This window comes from Aethalodelphis obliquidens, unplaced genomic scaffold (genome assembly GCF_003676395.1).
Source record: "Aethalodelphis obliquidens isolate GAN/ISIS:26980383/991018 unplaced genomic scaffold, ASM367639v1 scaffold34, whole genome shotgun sequence".
In the NCBI taxonomy this organism is placed as follows: Eukaryota; Metazoa; Chordata; class Mammalia; order Artiodactyla; family Delphinidae; genus Aethalodelphis; species Aethalodelphis obliquidens.
Window position 1 is genome coordinate 3,211,070 of NW_020837978.1, and position 24,588 is coordinate 3,235,657.

Consider the following 24,588-nt stretch of genomic DNA (forward strand, 5'->3'; position numbering starts at 1 on the left):
TGTGTGCTTAAATCCTTTGCCTGCTTTTAAATTACATTTTGGTCCTTTCATTATTGAATTCTAGGAATTCTTTATCAGTCTTAGGGACCAGTCCTTGAAGATATTTTTTATGGATATTATCTCCCAATCTGTGGTGTGTTTATACGTTTTCTCGACATTGTTTTTTGATGAAGTCTCATTTATTAATTTTCTTTCTTTCATGGTTATTGCTTTTTGTGACCTAAAGAACCTTTGCCTGCCCCTAAGTCACAAAGATGATGTCCTGTGTTTTGCTGTGGAAGCTTCATATAAAAACTTTTATAATTGGGCCTAAAATACATCTTGAATTAATTTCTGTGTGTAAAGGTTGGGATAAGGTTGTGGTTCACTTTTTTTACGTATGGATAGCCAGTATTCCAGCAGTATTTATTGAAAAGGCAAGTGGATTGCTTTGGAAGCCTTTGTCACCAAAAATCAGTCACTCACTCAATCATGTGGCCAGTTTAAGTGAGGGTCTACTTCTGGGCTCGCTGTCTCCTCTATTCCACTGATGCCCTTGTACGTCCTGTGTGAGTACCACACTGTTGGGAATCTCTTGGTTCTTGGGAGAGGGTCTTGAAGTACGGCTCTGAGTCTTCCAGTGAGTTCTTCTTCAGGATTGCTCTGGGTTGCTCTTCAGGTTTGTTGCCTTTCCACGTAAACGATCAGATCTCAGCAGTTTCCACATAAAATCGTGCCGGGATGATTATTGGGATTGTCTTGTATCTATAGTACATTTGGGAAATTTTCATTTTTAACAGTATTTACTCTGAATTCATGAACATCGTTTTTTCCTTCAAGTTTTATCATATATAATTGACACACAGCACCATGTAAGTTTAGGGTGTACAGTATAATGACTTGACTTAACATATGTTGCCAAATGCTCACCATAATGAGTTTAGTTCACATCCACCATCTCATACGACTAAAAGAGAGAGAAGTGTTTTTTCCTTGTGATGAGAACGTTTAGGGTCTGCTTTCTTAGCAACTTCAGATATACCATAGAGCAGCGTTAACTACAGTTGCCATGCCGTACGTCGCCAGAACTTATTCATTTTATAACTGGAAGTCTGTGCCCTTTGATCACCTTCATCCAGTTGCTCCTTCCCTCTGCCCCCGCTCCCCCACCCTTGAACATCTTTCAGGGCTGTCCAAGGATGTTTGTTTAGAAGACAGCCATAGTTTCTCCTGCCAGAGGTCGGGGCAGGCGTGCTCACGGCCCATCATAAAAGACTGGCTTCCTGTCCTGTAACATCACCCATCGTGTGCATGGGTCTCACCTGGCCGTCTGTGTCATCCTGTGGGGACTGGAGCAAGGAGATGCTGGTCCTCTGGCTGCTGCAGCTGCTGAGGAACAGAGTCCTCTGTCTGTGATCAGGGGTCTTGCCCTTGCCACATCTATGAAACAGTGCAGACTCGCGTGATCGCTTGCAGATGGGGTGAAATCACAGACACGTCTCGGTTCTTGAGTTTCGCTTAGGATGATGGGAAACTGACAAGGATGTGGTTTTCTCAGAGGAGAGGATGAAAGCCTCACGGGTCGCTTGGTGAGATATGAGGAAAATCCGTGGAGATCGATGGCTCGCTGTGTTGACCAGCTCATGGGCCTGGCAGTAAATGGTTCCCCGCTTTGTGGCCTGACGACGAGGAGAAATGGAGATGGTTACAGACTGACTGCTCACCACGCGGTCCTGTGTGGACTCAGCTGCCAGACACGGCCCCCTTGATGGCCGACTCTTCTCTCGGCAGGAGGATGTGCTCCCCAGTTTGGTGGCACGTGGCCCGGTGTTTCTCAGGGTGAAAGGAGGAAGGTCACAACCCCCTTGGGCAGAAGACAGGCAGGTTGTTAGGAACTTGAGTGGTTCCCCTGGGAGGTGAGTGGGGACTTGGTACAGCAGGGTAGGTGGCTCTAGCGCTGTAAGTTTAGGGTGTCCAGTATAATGGTGTGAGGTTGGTGTTAGGGGCCTGAACCTCCCACGCTGTGTGTCCCATGCCCGGTGTGGCTCGCGTAGACCCGCCACTTCGTGTCTGTGTCCCCGTGTCAGCCACACGTGTTGTCAGCTTGCAGTCACGTCCCCGCGAGAGTTAGAGCAGCACGTGCGCCCCGAGGGCCCACTGCTCCTTCCCCGTCTACTGTGGGGTTGTGAGCTGGGACCTGCAGGCCAGCCGGAAGAATGGTTTCCACAGGTTTTAAATAGTTGAAGAAAATCGGAAGTTCCCTATTTTAGAACACGTGAAAATGACAAAACCCTCACTTCAGGGCGCGGAAGTATTGTTTCCGTGGCGCCTGTGGCTGCTCTCGTGCCCAGCGGTGCAGTGGCGTGGTCGGGCCCCACGTGGCCCCTTCCAAGCCCCGGTCTCCTGTGCGTGCCTCGTCCCCGCCCCTCTCAGTGTCCGAGCGGAGTGTGGCCGCCGAGTGCACACGCGGTGCAGCCCTTGGGGGTCCGGCCTGCAGGGAGCGCCAGCCGTTCACGGGGGTCGGGGGAGGAGACCTGTCCTCCCTGACCAGAGCCCTGTGCAGCTTGAAGGAAACAGGCGAAAGGAAGATGGGCCGCCCTGGTCCAGCCTCCCTCATGCTGCTGGGGTGGAAGTTGATTTAGAAAGAAACCAACTATTAAACAACATTGTTGGCTGTCAAGAGAGACTCTCTTTACCGCTTGTATCTAAAACTTTTAAGTTATTTCCGCCATGAAATTGAGTGGCGTGGAATTGTCCAGAAACATGTGTTTTAAATGGAAATACTCACACCCTTAAACGCAGCTCTTCACAAGCAGAGGAATGGGAGGAAATCACTTTGAAAGCTCCCCGCGCTGTAGCCTGGGCCCCAGGGGCCCACCGTGCAGGCCTGACGCCGCTGTGATGCGGGGTCTGCCTGGCGTGAGACCCGCCTTCTGCTGAAACCTGGCTTTCCTTCCCCTAATCCTTGTCGCCCAGAGGCAGTCACGTGCATTTAACTTTAGGCTTTTCTGTAGTTCAGGGCTTTCGTTCTCTACACCCCAGGTAGGTATACTGGCGAGTTTGGGGGGTATTTCGACAGTAGGGCAGACGCTGGGGTGTAGGGTGTTCCCCACTCCCCTCCAGTGTCTGCAGCTGTACTCGGCTTCTGCTACTTTGGCATGTTAGGGAACTAGGTACACCGTTGTGTCAGCTGGCCTAACCTTGTAGCTTTGCCAGAAGTTTGCTGAAGACCCTGATAACGGCCTAGGAGACCCTGTCTCCTTAGTTAAAGAGCTGCCTGCCGTGGGGCCCAGGCCTCTGCGTACGAGGGACGAGGTACCTGCTGCCACTGGGGAAGCAGGCTGGTGGTTTCTCTGTTGACTGGAGAGGTAGCCACAGATTGTATTTCCCCAATAACTTGGGGGACATTATGTGAAACAGGTTCGTTCCCACGAGTCATAGACGCTCTCCCACCTACACTTAGGATGTCAATTAAGGCAGTGGAATTTGTCACGGTAATAACAGTACGTTTCATGCCAAGGTTGTGTAAATTCATAAATTTGATACGGGATGTGTTGATCATCAAATTCAAAGACTGACAGCATCTTCCTTTAAAGATGTTGGTTCGCACTAGTTAAAACCAAGTTTTAAACGTAAATAACCTGACCATTCTACACCATCTTATTACCAGTAAAGCGTTAAGTCCTCTGCTGACCTTTTTCATTTTAACCGAGTGCTTCTAAGTGACGCTGTCGGTACCGACCCTGTTTCCTTGGTGCCTGGACCACAGCCGTGCTGTTTCTTGGGCGCCTGCTGTTGGTGACAGGATGACCAGGCAGAAGGCTGGAGATGCCCAGCACTGTGGTCCAGTTGTGACCGTGAAAACCAGCTCAGGTGGTCGGCGTTCAGTATAAAAAATAGAAGGAGAGCCCCTCTTGAATCACAAAAAAACAAGCTACCTAACACGTCCATATATTCTGAGCATGAAATTTTAGCATTTTGTTTGACTTAATTTCAAGGAAATCGCTAAAACCCCGAATGCTCTGTTACTGTTCTGTTTTCAGACCGTTTGGCTCGGGAAGAGACGATCGCGTGCATCACCTGTTGCGGTTTTTATTATTTTCGATGATCCATTATTACTACGCTTGCACCTTATTTTTCAGATAGTGCGTTTATACTTTTCTCTTTTCCCCTATAATCAGGTTGAAAGAATCGTTGACAAAAGGAAGAACAAAAAAGGGAAGACGGAATATTTGGTCCGGTGGAAGGGCTACGACAGCGAGGACGACACCTGGGAACCGGAGCAGCACCTGGTAAACTGCGAGGAGTACATCCACGACTTCAACAGGCGCCACACCGAGAAGCAGCGGGAGGGCCCCTTCACCAGGGCCAACCGGGCCTCCCCGAACAACGCTAGGAAGCAGATTTCCAGGTCCACCAACAGCAGCTTTTCCAAGGCCTCTCCTAAATCGCTAGTGGTCGGCAAAGAGCACGAGCCCAAGGCCAGCCCGCTGTTTGCCGCCAGCCAGAAGTTCAGGAAGAACCCGGCCCCGTCGCTCTCGAACCGGAAGAACATGGACCTGGCCAAGTCAGGTATAAAGATCCTCGTGCCCAAGAGTCCCATCAAGAGCAGGACCGCGGTGGACGGCTTTCAGAGCGAGAGCCCCGAGAAGCTGGACCCCGTCGAGCAGGGGCAGGAGGACACGGTGGCGCCGGAGGTGGCGGCCGAAAAGCCGGTCGGAGCCCTGCTGGGCCCCGGAGCCGAGCGGGCGCGGATGGGGAGCCGGCCCCGGATACACCCGCTGGTGCCGCAGGTGTCCAGCCCCGTGACCGCGGCCATGGCCACAGGGCTGGCCGTGAACGGGAAAGGTGAGTGATGGTCTTGGAGGGGCGTGGGGTCCCTGCCCCGGAGGGCAGTCTGGTGTGGGCCCGGGGGCTCCTGCGGGCTCCGCTTCTGACAGATGTCTGTCTGCGGGAACCCTGGAGAGGTTTCGCCAGCCCCCGCTTTCTTTCCTTGAAGCCTTTGACAGTGACGTCTGAAGTCGGCACTGGCTGTCTCTGTTTCGTTGGCCGTCCGCAGACTGGACCCCACGTTGACTCTATTTAGACGGTGTCCCACTCTGAGTAGGTGATGGCCGGGTTTTTTGTTCGGTCGGTTGGTTGGTGGGTTTTTTGCAGCTAGTTTCTACTTTATGCCTCTCTTAGGCACCGGGTCTCATGTTAGGAATCCATCTGAATTCTCTTAGTGTGACCGGTATTGATGAGAAGTCATGGTTCTTGTTGTGCTAACCCATCTAAGTAACCGGAAGTGCCTTTCAAGGAGGATATTGATGACCTAAGAGCCTTCGGGACCTCGACTGGTCTAAGACAGTCCGCTGTTCGGGTCCCTTTTTCAGAGCAGGAGGCCGTTCAGCGTGGGTCCTCTTTTCTGTTCCGCTTTTACCCTGTTCCTGAGCCGGACGCTGCAGCTTGGGTGGTCATCCTGTGGCCTCCCCGACCCCAGGACAGCACACCTGGGGATCAGCACGGACAGCTACCTTCCCTGCCCTTTTCGTGTGCCTGGCGAGCCGCCACTTCTTCTAGAATATTCTGTTACATCTTCTCTAACATATGCCTCACCTCACGGTACCTGCCTGCTGTCTTACCGGCCCCCCGCTCCACCGCCTCTTGGCAGCTCCTGTCCATTCACTGTGATTCTTGGACGGGGGCGCTATCCCTGGTCGCCAGCTGCTGCACCTCGTGGGCAGGCAGCCCCCAGTCTCTCCGCGGCCCTCCCCTGCCTGTCCAGCTCTTTCTCCACGTCGGGGCGCCTGCTCTTCTCTGCCCTGCTCCTTCTCCACCTCGTGGACACTGCTCTTCCTCTGGTCCAAGAGCCACCCGCTCCCATGTCCCTTTGTCCCTCGTGCGCCCTCGCCCTCCGTGTTGCAGGAGTGGGACGGGCTCTGTACCTGTGCGCATCTCCCTCAGCCCACGCTTAGAATAATACAAAACGAGGAGAAGTGCTGTTGGTTTGTCTGGGGCGCCCTTTTCCTCCAGAGACGTGTTCCCCTGAGACAGCGCTCTGCCATCTTGCTGTGGTGCATCCCTCAGGCTTGGGGGGATGTGACTGAAGTCAGGGTCCCCTTCGCACAGTAAAGGGGCCTCTCGCCAGTGTTTCCCAGACACGTGCTTCGCCCCGACGCCGCTGCCCTGCCCTGCCTTTGGCCTTCGCCTGGAGCGCGTCCGCAGAGCTGACCTCTCGTGTGGCTGACTTGCCCACAGACACAGCCCTCTGACCTCGGCGCAAGGAAGGAGCGTAGAGGCTCGGAGGCAGACGAGGCCCGACAGCCCGCTGATAGGAGGCTCCACTCTGCAGACGGGGGTCAGGTCCGGAGAGGCTGGGTGCTCGGGCCGGGCGGGAATCAGCACGTCTCTTAGTTCCCACCCTGTGTTCTCCTCGCCACTGCCGGCCACCTTCACCAGGGAAAGAAACGTCTCCTGCTTCACCACTCACTCGGGCCAGGTGCCGCCTGGGCTCTGGTGCTGCAGACGGGGCCTGGGCCCGAGCTGCCATACTGCAGCCCGCGGGCCCAGCCCTGTGCGGCCCAGGAGCTAAGAATGGTTGTCGCGTCTTCTGATGTTTGAGAAAATCAAGAGCAATGATATCTCACGATCCGTGACGAGAAGAAATTCAGCTTTCTGTTCCACAGAGGGTTACTGGAGCCCAGGCACGCTCGTTCGTTCACCTACAGCCTGGCTGCTTTCCAGCTGCAGGGACAGAGTTGAATCACCGTGACGAGACTGTGTAGCCTGCCGGCTGAAGGTGGGCCGCTTGGCTTTTAACAGAAGAAGTTTGCTCACCTGCTCTGGGAAGCCTTGGTCCTGGGAGTCGGGCACAGGGGCCTCAGGTCCTGGGGCTCCCCTTTGATTGTGCACAGAGCTTGTGTGTACGTATGTTTTCTGGGCAGAGGGGACCCCTAATTTTCAAAACTATTGACTCTTAAGTTCCCACATTCTGCTCTCAGCACAGTCCTGCAGGGTTGGTTGCCCGCAGCAGAAGCCCTCAATTTCGTATATAAGGAGGGTTGTGGCTTCTATTCAAATAAAAAGTGGGTGACTTCCTTTTTTTATCACTCGTAGCCATTTCAGAATTTTTTCGGTGTCTATAAGGGTGTCTGTGGTTAAAACCACAGGGGGCGTGTAAGTGTAAAATCTTAAATTATTTTATCTTGTTCTGCGGAGGTAGTTGATTGGGGTGAGCATAACATACGTTTCCAAGGCCCCTGTGACCGCCCTTCTCTTCTGCCCACCCCGGTCCCATACAGGTCGAGAATCTCCTCGCCACTTAGATGGCGGCAAGTCTGGCAGCCCCTCGGGAATGCCTTTAAGGCCGTGGTGAACCAGGCTTGCAGTGGTGTCCCAGACGCTTGTCAGGGTCACTGGGTGCCTTTGCTTCCTGTCGCCCTCCTGCATGGAAGATGCTTTCGTTCTTGCTGCCACTGGACTGTGGGCTGCGGGAGGGATGTTGTCTTGCAGGGCTGAGCCTCCCCACGGCCAGAGCAGGGCCTGCGTGTGGCGGGAGTGATATGGGTAGGACAGTGCTCGCTGGAGAAGAGGCTGTGTGACACATCCTTTTCGCCCTGTCGCTGGGTCACACTAAACGAGAGGGGGTGCTGTTGAAAAGACAAGGTCTGTGGTCCAGAGCATGGAACCTTCCAGAAAACCACATCCTCGCCTTCAGCGTGTCTCTTTCCTGACGAGCAGGACCGAGGCCCTCTTGGGTGGTTGGTCCACGTTCGTACATTCTTAACACAGATGTTTGTTTCTACCTTCCACGGTAATTTTAGAGCCGCCCCAGAACCCTGATTTGTTTTTCTAAAACTAATTGGAGCAGATACTTGCGGAGTCATCGGGAAATGAACCGTCTCCTATTCAAAACATTAATCGAGTAGGGGGTATATTTTTGCCACCAAGCACGGCAGATACTTAAATGCCTGTTACCCAAAAGAGTAAATGTTTCTGGAGAATTTTAACACACACACACACAGTGACTTTTACAGACTAACCATATGTGTGTTTGGTTTTTGACTGTTTTAAGTATGAAACAGAGGTTTAAAAGATGATATATTGCTTCACTCAGAAATAGAAAAAATTTTAAATGTAGGCAATGCAGCTGTGTTTCCACTCTTTTTTTATTAATAAGTTACTGTTTTCATGCTCTTTTAATTGCCTGATGAACTAATCCTACAAAAGAAGCAATTGCTTTTAAAAACTGTATCATTGTTACTTTGTTCTTTCGTGAATTCAAATATATAGTTGATCACCATTCCACAAGTATGACATTTGAGAAAATACTAGTAGCAAACTGTTTTTTTGAAATGAGGTCTAAACCTTATCAGTGTTATCATGTTGGCTGCTGGATTTTAAGTCAAAGCTAACAGATTTAGGAGGAAAATGATGGAGGAAATACCTTAACACACCACATGTCTTCCACCCCGTGAGCATTTCAGTTGGAGGAAGCTCCCGGGAGAAATTTTCAGGAAAAGTGGGCTGCTTCTTTGGAGAAGCTGCAGCATAAGTTCCTCCCAGTAAGAATATGAAGCAGATGATGCCGGGGATCCCGGTCCAGGGCTCCTCTGCAGGAGGAGCCCTGGGGCCACTTGCTGTGTAGGCGCTGACATCGGAACTTACCTCCAGGGGAGGTTGGGAGGCCAGGAGACCAGTGCCCAGAGGCAGTCGCCGGTCAGCGGGGCCCCAGCAGGAAGTGTCCGCTGGACAAGAGGACGTTTGAAGCCGCACTGTAGCAGACCGTCAGTTAAATGTGTGTACGAGGGCTCACCACGAAGGAGTTCCATTTGAAACCAATAAGCGTTTGTCATTTGTCGTAGTCTCCCGGGGGGAGATGACCCGCCAGCGGCTCGCGGGCACTCAGCTTTGCCCGCCCTGAGCACACGGTAGATGGCCCCGCAGACCGGTGCAGTCGCCCCGTTTCCTTCCTGAGCTGAGCTCGGCGGCCCCCAAATCTGGATGTGCTTCAGATTCCAGTGGAGTTTCAGGCACAAGGCCCCACGGAGAAGAGGTTTCTGCCCTGTGGCAGCAGCCTGTGGGGTGAAGTCGGTCACCCCCAGGAGTCTCTGAAAACATACAGACCGTCATCATTTTACTTGAAAACTTACAAATGGGCGGCTCTTTGCCAGTCCCCGATGGGGAGCCCAGGCCTTTAAAGGGGTGCTTTCACTCGCCACTCGTTTGAAGAGCGAGCCTCTTTCTTTACACGTGGACCCACTGGTTTTGTGTGGCACACACCCTTAAACCCTCTTCTCCTGTTTCCAGTTCGGATTTCATTAAAGTGGACACGATCTTAGGTACTTACCAGTCTGCCTGGGTGCACAGCCCTAGCATTTTTCTTTCTTCCCACTTTCTCACTGACACCTGACGTGACCATTCCTTTCACCCGTACGCTGTGTATACTTTCCAGAGCATCACTGTTCTCTTTGAAGCATCAGCTCACCGTTTGTAATCACATCTCCTATCCTGTGTAAAATGAACTAAGTGTGATCATGACACATTCAACGGGCCTAAGACATTTTAGGGAGTCACCCAGCCAGCTCTGGACCAGCCCGAGTCCCAGCAGGAGGAACCCGACCTGACTGCCGAGCTCCGACCTCTGCTTCTGGGAGACTCGCCTCCTCGCTCCTCTGCGAGGTTTTAGGGACGCTCAGGAGTGCTTGGGACTCGGGGCAGCCTTGACCCAGTGAGCCCACTTCAGAGCCCTTGTGACTGTTTGGTTTTCTCTCTTCGTTTCCACTGTCTTTGTGTCTCTGCCTGTTCCAGTGGTTCTCGGAGTGCGGTGCCCAGAGCAGCGTCAGCACCCAGGCACCTGCTAGGAACGCACACCCCTGGGCCCCATCCCGCCTCTCGAGCCGGACTCTCTCTCAGCACACCCTCCAGGTGGTTCTCAGGCCATCCTGTGCTGTGTTCCCTTGTAAGTTTGTGGTTTTGTAGAGCAAGATGGGAATGAACTATCTGCTACTAAATCCTTGTGTTTGTAGTATATTTTACGTTCTTACAGTTAGATTTAGTTCCTATTCGCTCTTGAGATCTTGATTTGATATTGTCTTTAGGCATTTGTAAATTATTTTTAAATAAATACTTTAATAATTTAACATTTTTAATGACAGGAAAACATAAAATAATTAAAACATCTCAAAGAACAAAAAGACTTCCCTGGCGGCGCGGTGGTTGAGAGTCCGCCTGCCGATGCAGGGGACGCAGGTTTGTGCCCCGGTCCGGGAAGATCCCACATGCCGCGGAGTGGCTGGGCCCGTGAGCCATGGTCGCTGGGCCTGCGCGTCCAGAGCATGTGCTCCGCAATGGGAGAGGCCACAGCAGTGAGAGGCCCATGTAAAAGCTTGCCCGCCCCAGAGAGAACTGCTGCTAACAGTTTTTTCCTTCCAGAAATTGTACAAACATGTACATCTTTTCAGTACATCCGTGGGCTCATACTTGTCGTGTGGTTCTACCAGCTAGGTTTCCTTTTTACTTTTATGATGCGTCTTGGATGTACTTTCCAGATGCACAGGAACAGCCCTCCTCCATTCTTTCAGAGATGGCGTGGTTATTTATCGCACGGCCTCAGTGACTTCATGTCAGTGCTTCTCAGCAGGGGGCACTGTGGCGCCTGGGCCTGGGTGCTCCCCTGGTTTAGTGTCCCTGGTCCTGCCCTTAAGGCGCTAGAGTGGCCTCAGGCATAGTGTGTCGTGTTCCCGCAGGGGCCTGTGTCTGGCCTCATCCTTTAGGTGAGAACCACAATAGGCACTGTGAGTTTTTCCCCCGTAAATGAATAAATTTAATAGATGCTACAGCAGCAGAAATGGTAACATACCTCCTGTCTTAAACACAGGTAATCCAGAAATACTGTGATTTTTGACACAAGTAATTTTCAGGTACATCGAGCGAAACAGGAAAGTTGACCATCGCCAACTCCCCTCAGAATACCATTTCCTTCCCCAGAGGGAACATTAATAGTTTGACGTGTGTCATTTCAGACGTTTTTCTGGGTGTCTGTACTCTTCGCTATGGGATCATACTCCATAAGTGTTCTTGGATTTGTCTTTTTCATTTGACATCCTGTCTTGGAGAACTTTGTATTTTAAGACTCACATCTCTACCTCACTTCTTTTGAAGTCATAAACTTGATTTTTTTTTTTGATGCTATTTCAAACTTATGGAGAAGTTGGGGGACAGTACAGGAAAAACCCGTCTACCGTTGTATCCATGTTCACCGATTGCGTTTTGCCTCATTTGCTCTCTCCCCCCTCGCCCCGTGCATGTGTGTATTTATACCCGCACGTACGTGCGTGCATAGACACTGCTGTTATCCTGCATCATTTGAGGCGGCGCGCTTGCTGCTGTGAACAGGAGTAAATGCAAGGGCTACGACTGACCTAAGATTCAGGTGTTAGCAAATTGCTCTCTAAACAAGCTTGAAGGCTGGATGCCCATCGATCTGTTCTTAGTCAACCTTTAAGTATCTGCCCAGGGGCTTCCCTGGTGGTGCAGTGGTTGAGAGTCCACCGGGTTTGTGCCCCGGTCCGGGAGGATCCCACATGCTGCGGAGCGGCTGGGCCCGCGAGCCAAGGCCACTGAGCCTGCGCGTCCGGAGCCTGTGTTCCACAACGGGAGAGGCCACAACAGTGAGAGGCCCGCGTACCGCAAAAAAAAAAAAAAAAAAAAAAAAAAATCTGCCCAACGAGAAGGTAGAAAATGGTATCATTGTTTTAATTTTAAAACATGAAAACTCTGTTTTTACAGGTTATAATTGCTGGTTTGCATTTATTTTTCTTAGTCCCCTTTCTATAGCCTTTGCCTATTTTGCAGTGGGCGGGGAGGGGGGGTGTTGGCGGTGTGTGGAGGGAGGGGTGGGCGGTTCAGCTCTTCCAAAGTGTGAAGACTTCATGAACGTGCATGTCACCCTTGCCCGGGGGCCACACTCGTCTCGTGTGTGCCCGTCCTCCTGGCTCCCACGCCAGGGGGTGGAGTGAACGGGCCCGTCTGGTCTCTGCCTTAAGGGATATTTACAGCAGTTTAAAGAGAACAGCCCAAATTAATTTGCATTAATTTTATGGTTCTTGCCCAGGTTTGAATATGCCGAAGTGTGTTATTTTATTAACTTTGAGTTTTATAATTTTAAAAGAATTTGGATTCCTTAGGTCGTCATATGCAAAGAAAGAACCTTTCTGACTACAGTTCCTGCTCCTTTTGAACTTTGTAACTGAATGGTACACGGGCAGAAGAACAACCACATATTCAGGTGAAATTCTTTTTTTTTTTAACCTTTGCTCTTGTTGCTGCCGACTAGTGGGGCTGAACACCTGTTCCAAACCCCACGCATCTTCTGTATCCTGTATTCTTATTGCTGTCACCTGCAGTGGGGGCTGGGCTTCTGGGATATGCCGCCAGTGACATCCTTGACAGACAGCTGTCCACAGCTGTGTGTGGACACCCACCCAGCCTCACCTCCGAGCCTGCCCTTCTGTCGCCTTTGTTCTGTCGTAAGTTCTCCAACCTGCTGCTGCTGCTTCCAGAGCATCTCGTGTTACAGATGAGGCTGGTTCTGAAAGAGAAAGTGATTTGGTAGAGTTGGTGGGACAGGAGGGTCCATGATAGAACCTGCTCCTGACTCCTGTTTGGTTCTTCTGGGTCACACGGGCGACAAGGGACTTTTTATAAGCATGGTTCACAATACTGACCGTATTGTAATAGTCGAGATTTTTTCTGTCTCCAGTGAGTGAAATGACTCAAATCGGTTTAAACAAGCAAACAAAAATGCCTCCATTGGGTCAGAGTAGGATCCAGCCACCCCCAGAACCCCGTCTCCCCGCCACAGCCTGTCTCTGCTTCGTTCAGAGGGTGAGGGCTGGCGTGCCGACCCTCTCAGCAAACCGGGCAGAGAAGAGTCTCCTCCTTCCCAGAAGTTCCAGTGGGTGAGAACAGCTCACCCAGAGTCTGGCTCCCCAGGGAACACCCCAGCTGACGAGCAGTAGAGATGGGAGCTGGGCTGAGCCCCCGAGAGTCTCGACACATTTAAGGTTACTGAGTACATTTAAAATATAACTCTGCTCTCCTCAGTTACAGAAAATCGTGTGTGTTAAATATTGATCATTGAATAATAACAGCTCCAGTGACTGTCCCGTTCCGGCCTCTGGGTGGCCCTCTCGCGCGGACATGGTCCTCCTCGCCCCGCCGGCCGCCACAGCTGCTCGCCGTGAAAGTGGACCCGACCTGCCCTTTCACTTCCTAGCTTTGTGCGTAAGTTGGGTGCTCTTCTGCCTGCTGTGGCCCTCGCAGTCCTGTCTTGGGGGCTGCCGCTGTGTTTATCTCCTCCTAATTTGATGTCACCTTTTAAAAGTCAGTCACATTTTTTAATTACACATGAGGAAAGGTGATTTTCATAAGTCAATTTATCAGGCACCGCTTGAAGGAAGACCCTTATTAGGAGTCGAGTTCCCCAGGATGCCCTCGCTGTGGGCGGAGAGGTCTGCAGTGGCCCGGGAACCTGGACTGGGTGGAGGAGAGCCGATTCCCTAGAGGAATCTCTGAGAGGAAAGTCTGGTGGGGAAGATCCAGAACAGGTGGACGAATTCGATAACACCGTAGACGGTGGGATGTGAAAGCATTTCAGTCTCCTCCGGAACCTTCTGTATCGTCCGGTCCGGTTGTTTACTTAGAGTAGGTGCTTGATGAACATTTGTGTGAGTGGACGAGTTGCCGGAGGAATTTTTGTCTCTTCTACTTTCACCCTTAGTGTTTGTCTTCTAAAAAGAGTGGGGGTGAAAAAGCAACAGCAGATCTGTCGGGGGAGACGGGAGAGATTGCCGAGGAAGCAAGGGCCAGGGCAGGTTTGGAGCCCGCGTGCAAATATGGAGTGAGGTGATTCTTCGAGCTGGAAAAGCGGAAGAAAACATCTGTAGGTTAATGTGGTGTAGAACATCTTTTTTAAAACACCAGTGAATAATTTCACTTTGTATGACAGCGTGCAGGAGGCAACTTGATAGGTAATGACTCGGGCCTCTCCCGAGATGCACCCACTTCCAGAACCCCGGGTCGCCAGAATGAGCTTCAGACCAGTGGAGCCTGTCCCGGGCCTCGGGCCCAGGTCCTTTCGAGGTGGAAATGACCTCGGCGTTCAGTTCTGTGCGTTTCTGCCGTGGAGCTGGCTTCTCCCTTCTCATCTGCCCCCAGCTTAGCAGCGTTCATTGCTGTGTCCTCGTCAGATTCCCCGATGTCCTCAACCTCCTGGGAGGGGATGTCCCGCCCGCCTTCCTGCCCCCGGGCCTCCTGCCCTCGGCTCTGGGGTGGAGGTGCTGACCCCCAGGCTCTGGGGCCCTTGGTGCCAGGCAGCTTCCTCCGGGTCTGTGTCTTCTCCCCTGTCACTGACTGATGCTCCGACCTCCCGGTGGTGCTCCAGCATCCCTCAGAGACGGGCTTCACACCTTTATTCCCACCCTAGGACTCAGCCTGACATCTCACTTCTGACCCCGGGAGAGCACCGGCCCGGCGTTCTGCGGCCAGTCCCCCGCTTCATCCCATCCACCTGTCACTGGTCCTCACGACGCAATGGCTGGCACTTGTCCCAGCGTTGGACTGATAGAGAACGTCAGGATTCACAACCCCTTTTCCTCGGGGTTTGATCTCTTAAAAACGATCTTGTTGCCACCCTGATCCTCGCTTCCCTCTCGGGCCACCTTCTGGTCCTCTCCTTTCCTCCTCTGCCCTCGGTCTGGCTCTCGGCACCCGGACCTCTGGCCACCCCAGCCACGGAGTCGGGGCTCCAGCCTTTTAGTGCTTTATGTGGAGCGGAGGACATGTTTCGTATGGCTTATCACGTCTTTTAGTTTTGTTTTCATTTTCAGGTGCGGTAACAAACACTAAGTTAACCATCTGAGACATCGTTAAGCGTGTAGTTCAGAAACGTTAAGTGCGTTCGCCTTGTCACACAGCGGAGCTCTAGAACTTCTTCCTCTTACAGAGTGACGCTCTGTCCCCACTAAACACGGATGCCCCTCCCCCCAGCCTTTGGCAACACCATCCTACTGTCTGTTTCTATGACACTGACTGCTGTGGGGACCTCATATAATGCAGTCACACAGCATTTGTCCTTTTGCGTCTGCCTGTTTCACTGAGCGTAATGTCCTCAAGTTCATCCGTGTTATAGCCTGTCAGAATTTCCTCCTTTTTTAAGACTGCGTACTATTCCATGGTGTGTATGTGTTTTTTCCTTCATTCATCTGTCGATGGACGCTTGGGTGCTTCCACCTCTTGGCTGTTGTGAATGGTGCTATGGTGAACATGGATGTACAGACATCTCTTCAAGACCCTGCTTTGAATTCTTTTGGCTAAATACCCAGAGGTGGGATTGCCGCCTCACGTGGTGATTCTGGTTTTGATTTTTTGAGGACCACAGCATTTGACATCCCACCAGCAGTGCACAAGGGTTTCCATTTCTCCACGTCCTTGCCAACGCTTGTTGCATCTTTGTTTTTAAAACACTTGCTCTGGAGCGCTGCTGTTCCCCGTTCGCCTTTTACCTCTCGTTCTCTTTTCGGTTGCTTCGTGCTCTTCTTCTGCCCCCCTTGAGTGGCACGGTCCCCGGGGCTGTTCGCCGTGGCACCTGTTCGCAGAGGGATGTTTGGTGTGCCGGGCCGTCAAGGTGACCCTCGCGGAGCAGCTGCTGGTGCTGGGAGCATTGCTTCGGGTTCCGATGCCTGGGCACTCCCTGCTGCCTGCACACTCAGGGGCCAAGGTAGCAGGCCGAGCTCCGGTCCCCTGAGATGGAGGTGACACCCTCCTCTTCATAGCTGTACCCGGTGGACAGGGGCCTTCTGGGGAGTAAGAACCAAGACTCCCGTCCTACTTTTTCTACCACCTGCCTGGCCTCATGGTAGGAGCTGAATGTGTGGAGTGGATAAAAGCATTTTCTTTCCTGGTTCATCTTAACATGGCTTCTCATTACTAGCATTTTACTGAATATTAATAGAGTATTGTTTTGTCTGGGCAAAAATCTAATTAAAGAATTCATTCAACTTCAGCAAACAAACGCAGTGAGGACAGAGCACTCCCTCTAGCTGTAAAGTGCTTGCCATCATCTGGGTGCTCCGGGGAGAAGAAGGCTTCTGCGTGCTTTCTCCCGGGGCCTGGTTCCGGGGGCTCCTGGCTCGCCTGCCCCTCCCCCTCTCCGTGGCTGCTGTGGGCCCTGAAGCTGGAGCTGGCTGTGCTGGGTTCGTCTCACTAGGCTTCAGACATGGTTTCTGGTTGAAGGTGTTCCGTGCTGACGGTCAGCTGTCTCCACGCGGGGGCGGGGGGCAGGGGGTCCTGGAAGCTCCGTGCGTCCTCATCACACGCGTGGCGAGCGTCTCCTGTGTGCAGACTCCGTGCTGGATGCTGGGAGTTCACAGAGCTCAATAAAACACAGCCCCTGACTTCCAGGGGCGCGTAGCCCGGAGGGACAGTTGTTGGTGAAAGAGCCCTCGTTTCTGACTACGGGGCTCCGTTGAATGGCGCGGTGGTTGACAGAGAAAGTAGCTCCGTCCCTGGTCCAGGACGGATGGAGCCAGAGCACGGCCACCTCCAGGCCGCAGTGTTCCAAGTTGAGCCCTGGGGTCTAGGCGGTGTTCCTCAAGGCAAGAGCAGTAAACCAGACTATCGATAAGGAGATGGTAATAAACTTACCCTTGTGCAGACCTGCTCTTGCTGAAATGATGACACCTAATGAGATAAACCGTCTCTGTTTAAAAAGCAGTTAGCGGGCTTCCGTGGTGGCGCAGTGGATGAGAGTCCGCCTGCCGATGCAGGGGACACGGGTTCGTGCCCCGGTCCGGGAAGATCCCACATGCCGCGGAGCGGCTGGGCCCGTGAGCCATGGCCGCTGAGCCTGCGTATCTGGAGCCTGTGCTCTGCAGCGGGAGAGGCCGCAACAGTGAGAGGCCCGCGTACCGCAAAAAAAAAGCAGTTACCCTCCTATAGCAAATACCCATCTCCCCTAGTGATAAGGAGCTAATGTAACTGCCTCTCAGTCTAGAACCATAAACGGGACCTGCCGAGACGTCGGAAAGATTTTTTTGTTCCAGGTTGTGTTCTGAACTGTGTACGTGCTCCTCAAGGCAAGGGGCTTTGTTACCCCTTCCTCTGTTCACCGGGCACAACTCCCCCAGCCTCCAGCCCCCGCCTTTGGGAAGATGCATGTCATAATCAGGTTTCTTTATGATAACGTCTCGTCTGCCTCCCCTGCTTCATTCGTGAAGAGTTGTTTGTGCTTAAAAATATTTTCTAGTGGGGACATAGTAAGTTCTCAAAATACCTTAAAACAACCCCCTTTCTGGCCGGTTATCTCAGTCACAGTCATCTCTCATTTCTGTCTGCAGTTCAAGTTCTTTTTTACGTGTGGGTGACACGAGGAGGGCCAGGGGAGGGCAGTTCGTTCTTACGTCAGGAGAAAAGAGGTAGATGCCTTAGGGCCACGTCAGCCACTGCGAAACGCAGCTCTCCCAGCTCCGTGCTGAGGTCACCATCACAAAGTCCACACGCGAGAAGCGAGACGTTGGGTCCCCAGCGGACCTCACAGTCCCTGTGTCGTCCGCTGCACCAGGAGGTCAGGGCCCACCCCGTCCTCAGCTGCACTTTTAAGGCTTTACCACTGTCCCAGCCCAGCCCACCGCCAGCCTCACCTGAATTCCAGAAGTCAAACGGGGTCAAGCAGATAGTGCGCCCCTGTGAGGACAGTTGTGGAAATGCTGGTGCATCCCGGTCTCGCTGACTCTGGGCTCACATGATTAGGAGATTGACTACCCTGAGTCTGCGTGGTGGGCTCGTCCTCTGCAACCCCAAGACCAGACGAGGAATGTGAAGCCCACTGAGGCATCCTTGCTGCTGGACGGCACCGTCCTGATTGGTCTCTGGCAGCTCCCTGCCCGTGTGTCAGCGTCGGTCCCAGGTCTTAGTCCTTGGGATCTGATGCCAGTGTGGGTGCTGGCCTCCCCCGTTGCCCGAGACGAGCCTGGATTGTCTCCTAAACTAATCGCCGATTTTGAAAAACAGGATTTGTCACCAAGGAGGACAGAATCTCAGCACGTGCTTCATCCAGGGCACGTGCAGTTGGGAGCCACCTGTGGGAGGGTGAACCGCTGTATTATCTGGAGGTAATAAAGGGAGTCATAAGGTTTGTTTTCGAGAATTAAATCAGTGAAGGCTTTGGCTCCGTCTGGGTTGGGGGGCAAAGACCCTGGAGCCTGAACCACGTCTCGTGTCTAGAAGCCCCTCACTTCCCCAGGGCTGGCAGCTCAAGTGCTGGGCCCCTTACGATGGAGACCTTTCCTCTCCAGCCCACAGGACCATTTCTAGGTCATTCTCGTGGCAATTCCTGCAACTCTACAGGGGTTGGAGCCTTAAAAAAAAGTCGCTGGTTCTAATTAAATCTTAAAGTCAAAGTAACAAGATGTGGTATGTGAGGAGGCCTGCCCACAGTTTTAATTAAGTTTCATGTTGGTAACGGGGGGTGAAGGTTTCACCTTTCATCCAGTGGGTCCACCCGTCCCACGGACGTGTGATGTGATTTTCATGAAATGTAACACGTTATCACCTGAAGCTCTCGCGCTGGACTGCGATCTTGCTGATACAGTTAAATCAGCATCCTGATGGTAGCGTTTCTTCTCCGGACAACACTTTCAGCAAAGCTGGACAGCTGTTTCCTGTACTTGGCATTAGCTCTGAAGGTTACACGACATCTTGGTTTTGAGGGAATCCTATGATAACGTGAACATGATCGGGGGATTACGGAAGCGCATGCTGTTTAATTATCGTGTCGCCAGTACTCTGCTCACATGGCTTCTGGTCTCACCGGCCACAGCACGAGTGTAAAGGTTGTAGGAAGAGGACAGCCCACAGCCCACACCAGCCTTGGGACGGGTGACGTCTTACGCGGGGTGTGACTGCAGCTGCAGCGTTTCCATTGCCTGGCGCTCACACTACCTTGTGGACTTCAGAGGGAGAGTGGAAGCATTCCGTCCTGCTGTCAGAAGGTTGACTTCCGTGCTTCGCTTTTGCAGCCCAGCCTCACCTGATGGGCCCCAGTCGCCCCAGCTTGCCGGCAGCCGCGAGCGGGAGTGGCGTGAACAGTCTGCATCTGAGTTTTGCTTTGTTGGCTTCCTGTGGGGAAGGAGGAGTTACCCCAGTAAATTCCCCGCTTGCAGAGTAATCCAGTTTTCACGGGGGGCCCCTGCTGTGCGTTTCACGAGCAGGGGGACACTGGGTGTCCTGGGGTCTGCCCCTGTGTGGTCCTGGGCCGGCTGGGGAGATGCTGGCAGGGTCTTCAGAGCCACAGCCATGACCGCGTATCCGGTCCACGTTAGAACCCGGGGCTCTAGTGGGTCAGGTGGGTGCCGCCCGAGAGCTGGGATGTTTCCCAGATGTCCTGCTGCAAAAAGAGGAGCCGCTGGAAAATGCAGAACAAGCCACGGCAGTTGTGGTGTCTGTTTCCCCGAATTGGGGGAGAACGGAGAGAAAAGCTGACTGTGGGAGTTTGGCCCTAGTACAGTTTCGAAGTACGTAGTCTTAATGTTCAAAGCTGGACTCTGAAATTGCTGTTATTTTTTATACAGTGTTTATGTAACTGAGCAGGTGTTTGCTTTGTATTTTGAGTCTGTTGTGCTGAGGTCAGTTTTCCTTCTTGACCCTTGAGTAGCTCTTGTCCTCATCTGTGAAATGATGTGTCAGGTTAAACCTTCTCTCTTGATCTCTTGCTTTTCAGCCTGTGGTTCTGGTCTGTGTAAGGTGAGCACGCAGTTCTGAGTCTGGCTCGCCCTTGAGTTCCGTGTTCCAGGCCTCCCTCCTGGGGGTCCACAGTGAAGAGATGCACACGCCTGCCCGCAGTCAGGGGCTCTGGGCCGCCCTCTTCAGTGTGCACCGGCGGCCCCCTCTAAAGGGCAGGCGCGTGCCCAGCCACGCGTGGTGAATACCTGGGTCTCTCGCAAAGGTGGGTGTGGTCCCGCCTCCGGCATTGCCCTGGAAGCGGGTTAAGCATCGCAGCCAGAGGGGCTCCTTGGCAACAGCCTGATCCAGCCGGATGGGAAAGGGGCCTGTGAGCCCCACGGCAGGCAGGCCATCGGCCCTGCAGGTGGTCACCGGGGTGAAAGCACAGGATTCACAGCTCGGCTTTCACCTCACAGACTCGAATAGTGCGGCCTTGGACCCTAGTTTGAGAAGCACTCATCTGGTGCCTGGCCAAAGCTAGACCTCTGCCTTAGAAGCGTGCTCTAGGAGATGCTGGCTTGCTCAGCCTGCAGCTCTGCAGCCCAAGCTGGCTGCTCGGTGACTGCGGGCCGGCCCCGGGGCTCCCAACAGCTGTCCTCCTGTGGCCCAGCCTCACACGGCTTTGGGGCTTCTCTCCCCGAGGTAGTCTGCTAACGGCAGGCTGGAGTGACGGGTCAGCTGGCCTTCAGCCCTGGCTCTCCAAGGATCTGGGCTGTGTTTTCTTTTTTTTGTTTGTTTTTGTTTTTTGCGGTGCACGGGCCTCTCACCGCTGCGGCGTCTCCCGCCGCGGAGCACAGGCTCCAGACGCGCAGGCTCAGCGGCCATGGCCCACAGGCCCAGCCGCTCCGCGGCACGTGGGATCCTCCCAGACCGGGGCACGAACCCGTGTCCCCTGCATCGGCAGGTGGACTCTCAACCACTGCACCACCAGGGAAGCCCCTCTTTTTTTTTTAAAAATAAATTTATTTATTTATTTATTTTTGGCTGCGTTGGGTCTTTGTTGCTGCACAGGCTTTCTCTACTTGCGGCGAGCAGGGGCTACTCTTCGTTGCGGTGTGGTGGCTTCTCGTTGCAGAGCGTGGGCTCTAGGTGCGCGAGCTTCAGTAGTTGTGGCACACGAGGTTCTGTAGTTGTGGCGTGAGGGCTCTAGGCATGTGGGCTTCAGTAGTTGTGGCTCGCGGGCTCTAGAGCACGGGCTCAGTAGTTGTGGCGCACAGGCTTAGTTGTTCTGTGGCATGTGGGATCTTCCCGGACCAGGGCTCGAACCCGTGTCCCCTGCATTGGCAGGTGGATTCTTAACCACTGCGCCACCAGGGAAGTCCCTGGGCTGTGTTTTCTTAAGCACAAAACCTTGTGCTACTTATAAGTATTGTAATGACAGTGCCTGGCCTGTGGGGTTACCACTGTCTTTCCTCATTTTCTCCCCTCAATCCTTGAAAAAATGAAACTTTAACTCCCATCACGGTCTCCAGGTAGCCCACACGTAGTCCTTTGACATTTTGACTCACTATAAATCCTCCAACCAGCAGCTTTTTACATCCACGTAGAAGTGTGCTGCGCATCATTAAGACCGTGACACGTACTAACTGGAGGTCACCTTCAGGGCACGTGGTCCCATCCTGTGTCTGTCTAGATGCTCTATTCTTTGCTGGGTTCTGCTTCCCTGGTTAATGTACAAAAGGTTCTGTGCTTAGGCTAGATGTGGGTTTGAGTGTCCCCGCCCGTGCACAGAGGTACAGGGTTCGAGCATGCAGGAGCATCGCCCTCCCAGACGCAGGCTGCGCTCCTCGTGATTCCCAGCCGGGAGCTGGTGCCCTCTGCCATCTGAAAACGTTTGTGTTGTGGTTCCGTGAGACAGAGAAACCTTTTCAAGGAAGCTGCCGAGAAAGAGGGGACGCGAGTGCACGAGTGGGAGAGAAGGTCATTTGTCACGTCGTCGCCTCTGTCCTTGGACTGGAATTTTTTTTTTTAATATAATAGTGTTTATTTATTTTTACTTGTTGACAGTTTGCTTTATTTATTTATTTTTGGCTGTGTTGGGTCTTCGTTTCCGTGCCAGGGCTTTCTCTAGTTGTGGCAAGCCGGGGCCACCCTTCATCACGGTACGCGAGCCTCTCACTATCACGGCCTCTCTTGTGGCGGAGCACAGGCTCCAGACGCGCAGGCTCAGTAGTTGTGGCTCACGGGCCCAGTTGCTCCGCGGCATGTGGGATCTTCCCAGACCAGGGCTCGAACCCGTGTCCCCTCCATTGGCAGGCAGATTCTCAACCACTGCGCCACCAGGGAAACCCTGGACTTCTTAAAGTGGTCATTTTCGTCATGGGCATTGCGGACTCCGGGTTCATCATCGCCCCCTCCATCCTGGCAGGGGCTCCAGGCTCCCCACCCCAGTGAGTGTTGCCTCTAAGCGTCGTCTGGGCCCGCCCCTCCCTCACCCTGACCATCCAGCATGCCGCCAGGCCCTTCATTCCACTCCGAAGTGTGCCCGTGTCCCTCTGCTCCCCAGCCTCTGGCCATGCCACCACCTAGACCAAGCACCCCACGTCTTCTTTATTGTCTTTTCTCAGTTCATTTTCACTTGGCTACCGGGTTTTTTTTGGTAGATGTTGTAATCCATATAGTACCGTCCTTCTGAAGGTTGAGATGAGATTCAGACTTCTCAACTGTGACCTGCAGGGCCGGCTCTTCATTACTCTGTTTCAGACGCAGGGGGTTCTTCCAGTTGCTAGAATTTGCCAAGTTCTCTCCTTTCGCAGGGTTTTGCACGTGTACTTCTATGTTTTACCTGGTTGATTCCTTATCTGCCTGGTCTCAGCCTACATGGCAGTTCCTCCCCACTCCTTCCCCCACCATCTGAAATACAGTCTGTTCTCTGACTTTCCAGCACACGCCCTGGCCTAGTTGCACACTCAGTGTGTTTATTAATGTAAGTTGCAGGGGGTCAGGCACCGCATATGTTTATTCACCCCTGTGTCTTCAGCACCTGGACAGTGCCCGGCTGTGGCCACCTGCACTCAGGTTTGTTAAATGGTGCTTCTGACTTTCCATCTTCCTCCCAGATGAAGTACCTTTAGGGCAGACTCCATGGTTCTGTCTCTGTGCTCCTGGTCAGAGGAGCTGCTCAGTGATGAACAGATGCTTGGCATTTAATGACCATTTACCTTTATCCTTTCTTCCTTCAGTTTGATTGGTAAGCACACTGCACACTGTGTGCTGAGTGTCAGGAGGTCCAGCCGGTGACACATACACATGTGGCTAGTCTCCGTTCCGCAAGGCCTGGTGTTTGCCAGGATGAGGACAACCCAGTTACAGAAGAAGCTGGAACGCGCAGTGATGTGCAGTGCCTCAAGCGGCTTAGTGCAGGGGCCCAGAGGGTCTAGGGGAGAGCACATCTGGCTTTGTGAAGAGCGAGACAGCGTCTCCGTGGGCCTGGAGGCTTAGCAGGATTGGCTCGGCAGCCGCAGGAGATGGTCTGGGTGGAAAGAGCAGAGCAGAGGTCCAGGAGGCAACAGCGGACCGTTCCTCATGGGTTGTACGCTCTCAGACCTTACGTGACAAAGGACTGGAGGCAGATTACAGTCTGGAACTACAGAGTTGGTGGGTTGGTTGGTTTTTCCCAAGTGAAGACATCAAGACACGTGGAAACTGAAGCTTGATGAAGCCAAGGGTGTGGTGATGCAGAGGGTGCCCACCGTGATGTCAGTGATGCCGCTGGACCACAAGGTTGGCGTCAGGCTCTTAGCACATCCTAGGAACCAATGAGTCAGATCCACGGTGACGGCACACGCGTGTACACGCACACACACGTTGCCCGGTAGAAGGGCAGGTAGCCACAGTGATGAGACATAAAAGGGAATTTTCCCCTGGATTGTCATCAAAATCCTTAATTTTGGCTAAGTCAACAAAATCTCTCCATACCACCTTCTTCACAATAAATGTGAGGGTCATGGGGCTGTTTGTTTGTGCCTGGACACGTAAGATACACGAGAGCTCAAGGCAGCAAAGTTCTGTGTCATAGAGGACGGTGCCCCTAAAAGCCCACCTCAGACATAAATACAGTCTTAGGGAAGAATCCGTTTAGCGTTAGGTGATGTCTAAGCAGCTTCCCAGCTGCAGTGATTTACTGTGCAGGGTTGTTAGCTTTAAACTGGTGGGTGCTACAGGACGTCTCCCGTCAAGTTACCATTTTCAAAAAGTAAAATCATAAATACAGAATGAATACACGTCAGATATTTAACTCAGTCAAGCAATCAAAGGATGGTCAAGTTGGTTCAAAGAAAATTCAAGAGATTGAGTGCGTGGAGGCACTGGAGGAGCGCCGGAATAGAGGGAAATTACAAGGCTGGTTGACGTCCCCCGGGCCGCGAGACTGTTGCCTCTTGTCCTGAACAGGCCTCATTTGTACATAGAGCCACAACGCTATTCCTTTTTGTTGCTCTCAGTTTTCTAAAGCTGACATCTGCCCTGATGGAGTGATAAGATACTTAATCATTGCTGGATAGTAGGTCATGAGTGCCAGCACCCTCGGGTACACCCCACAGAGCTCCACTGTGGCTTTGGGGATGGTACGTGGGCATCCTTTAGCCTGTTTCCAAGTTGGAGATTTTTTTTTCCCCTGACCATTAGGGAAAAGTGTTGGCTTTGGTTTGGGTGAATTTTATCCAGCCCATCCTTTCTGGGGTGGATGATAGCAGGGCCACTCCTCGTTTGTTCAGACAGCTCCACGCCGTCATCACCCACATGTGGCCTTGAGGGTCTTCTCTCATCTGCAGCTCCACTTGGGAGGGAGGGCGGGTAGCATCCTGCTGACCCAGAAAGGGACCGGGGGTGCCGGCGGAGGAGCTG

At 52.8% G+C, this 24,588-nt stretch overlaps 1 protein-coding gene across 1 annotated transcript in view; it reads left to right on the top strand.

Annotated features, from left to right (window-relative positions):
- Positions 1 to 24,588, top strand: part of CDYL (chromodomain Y like) — a 160,247-nt gene that overhangs the window by 86,000 nt on the left and 49,659 nt on the right. The window contains exon 2 of the mRNA XM_027128269.1: positions 4,161 to 4,827. Within this exon, the coding sequence (XP_026984070.1) occupies positions 4,161 to 4,827 (667 nt within the window). The remainder of the gene's footprint in view (positions 1 to 4,160; positions 4,828 to 24,588) is intronic.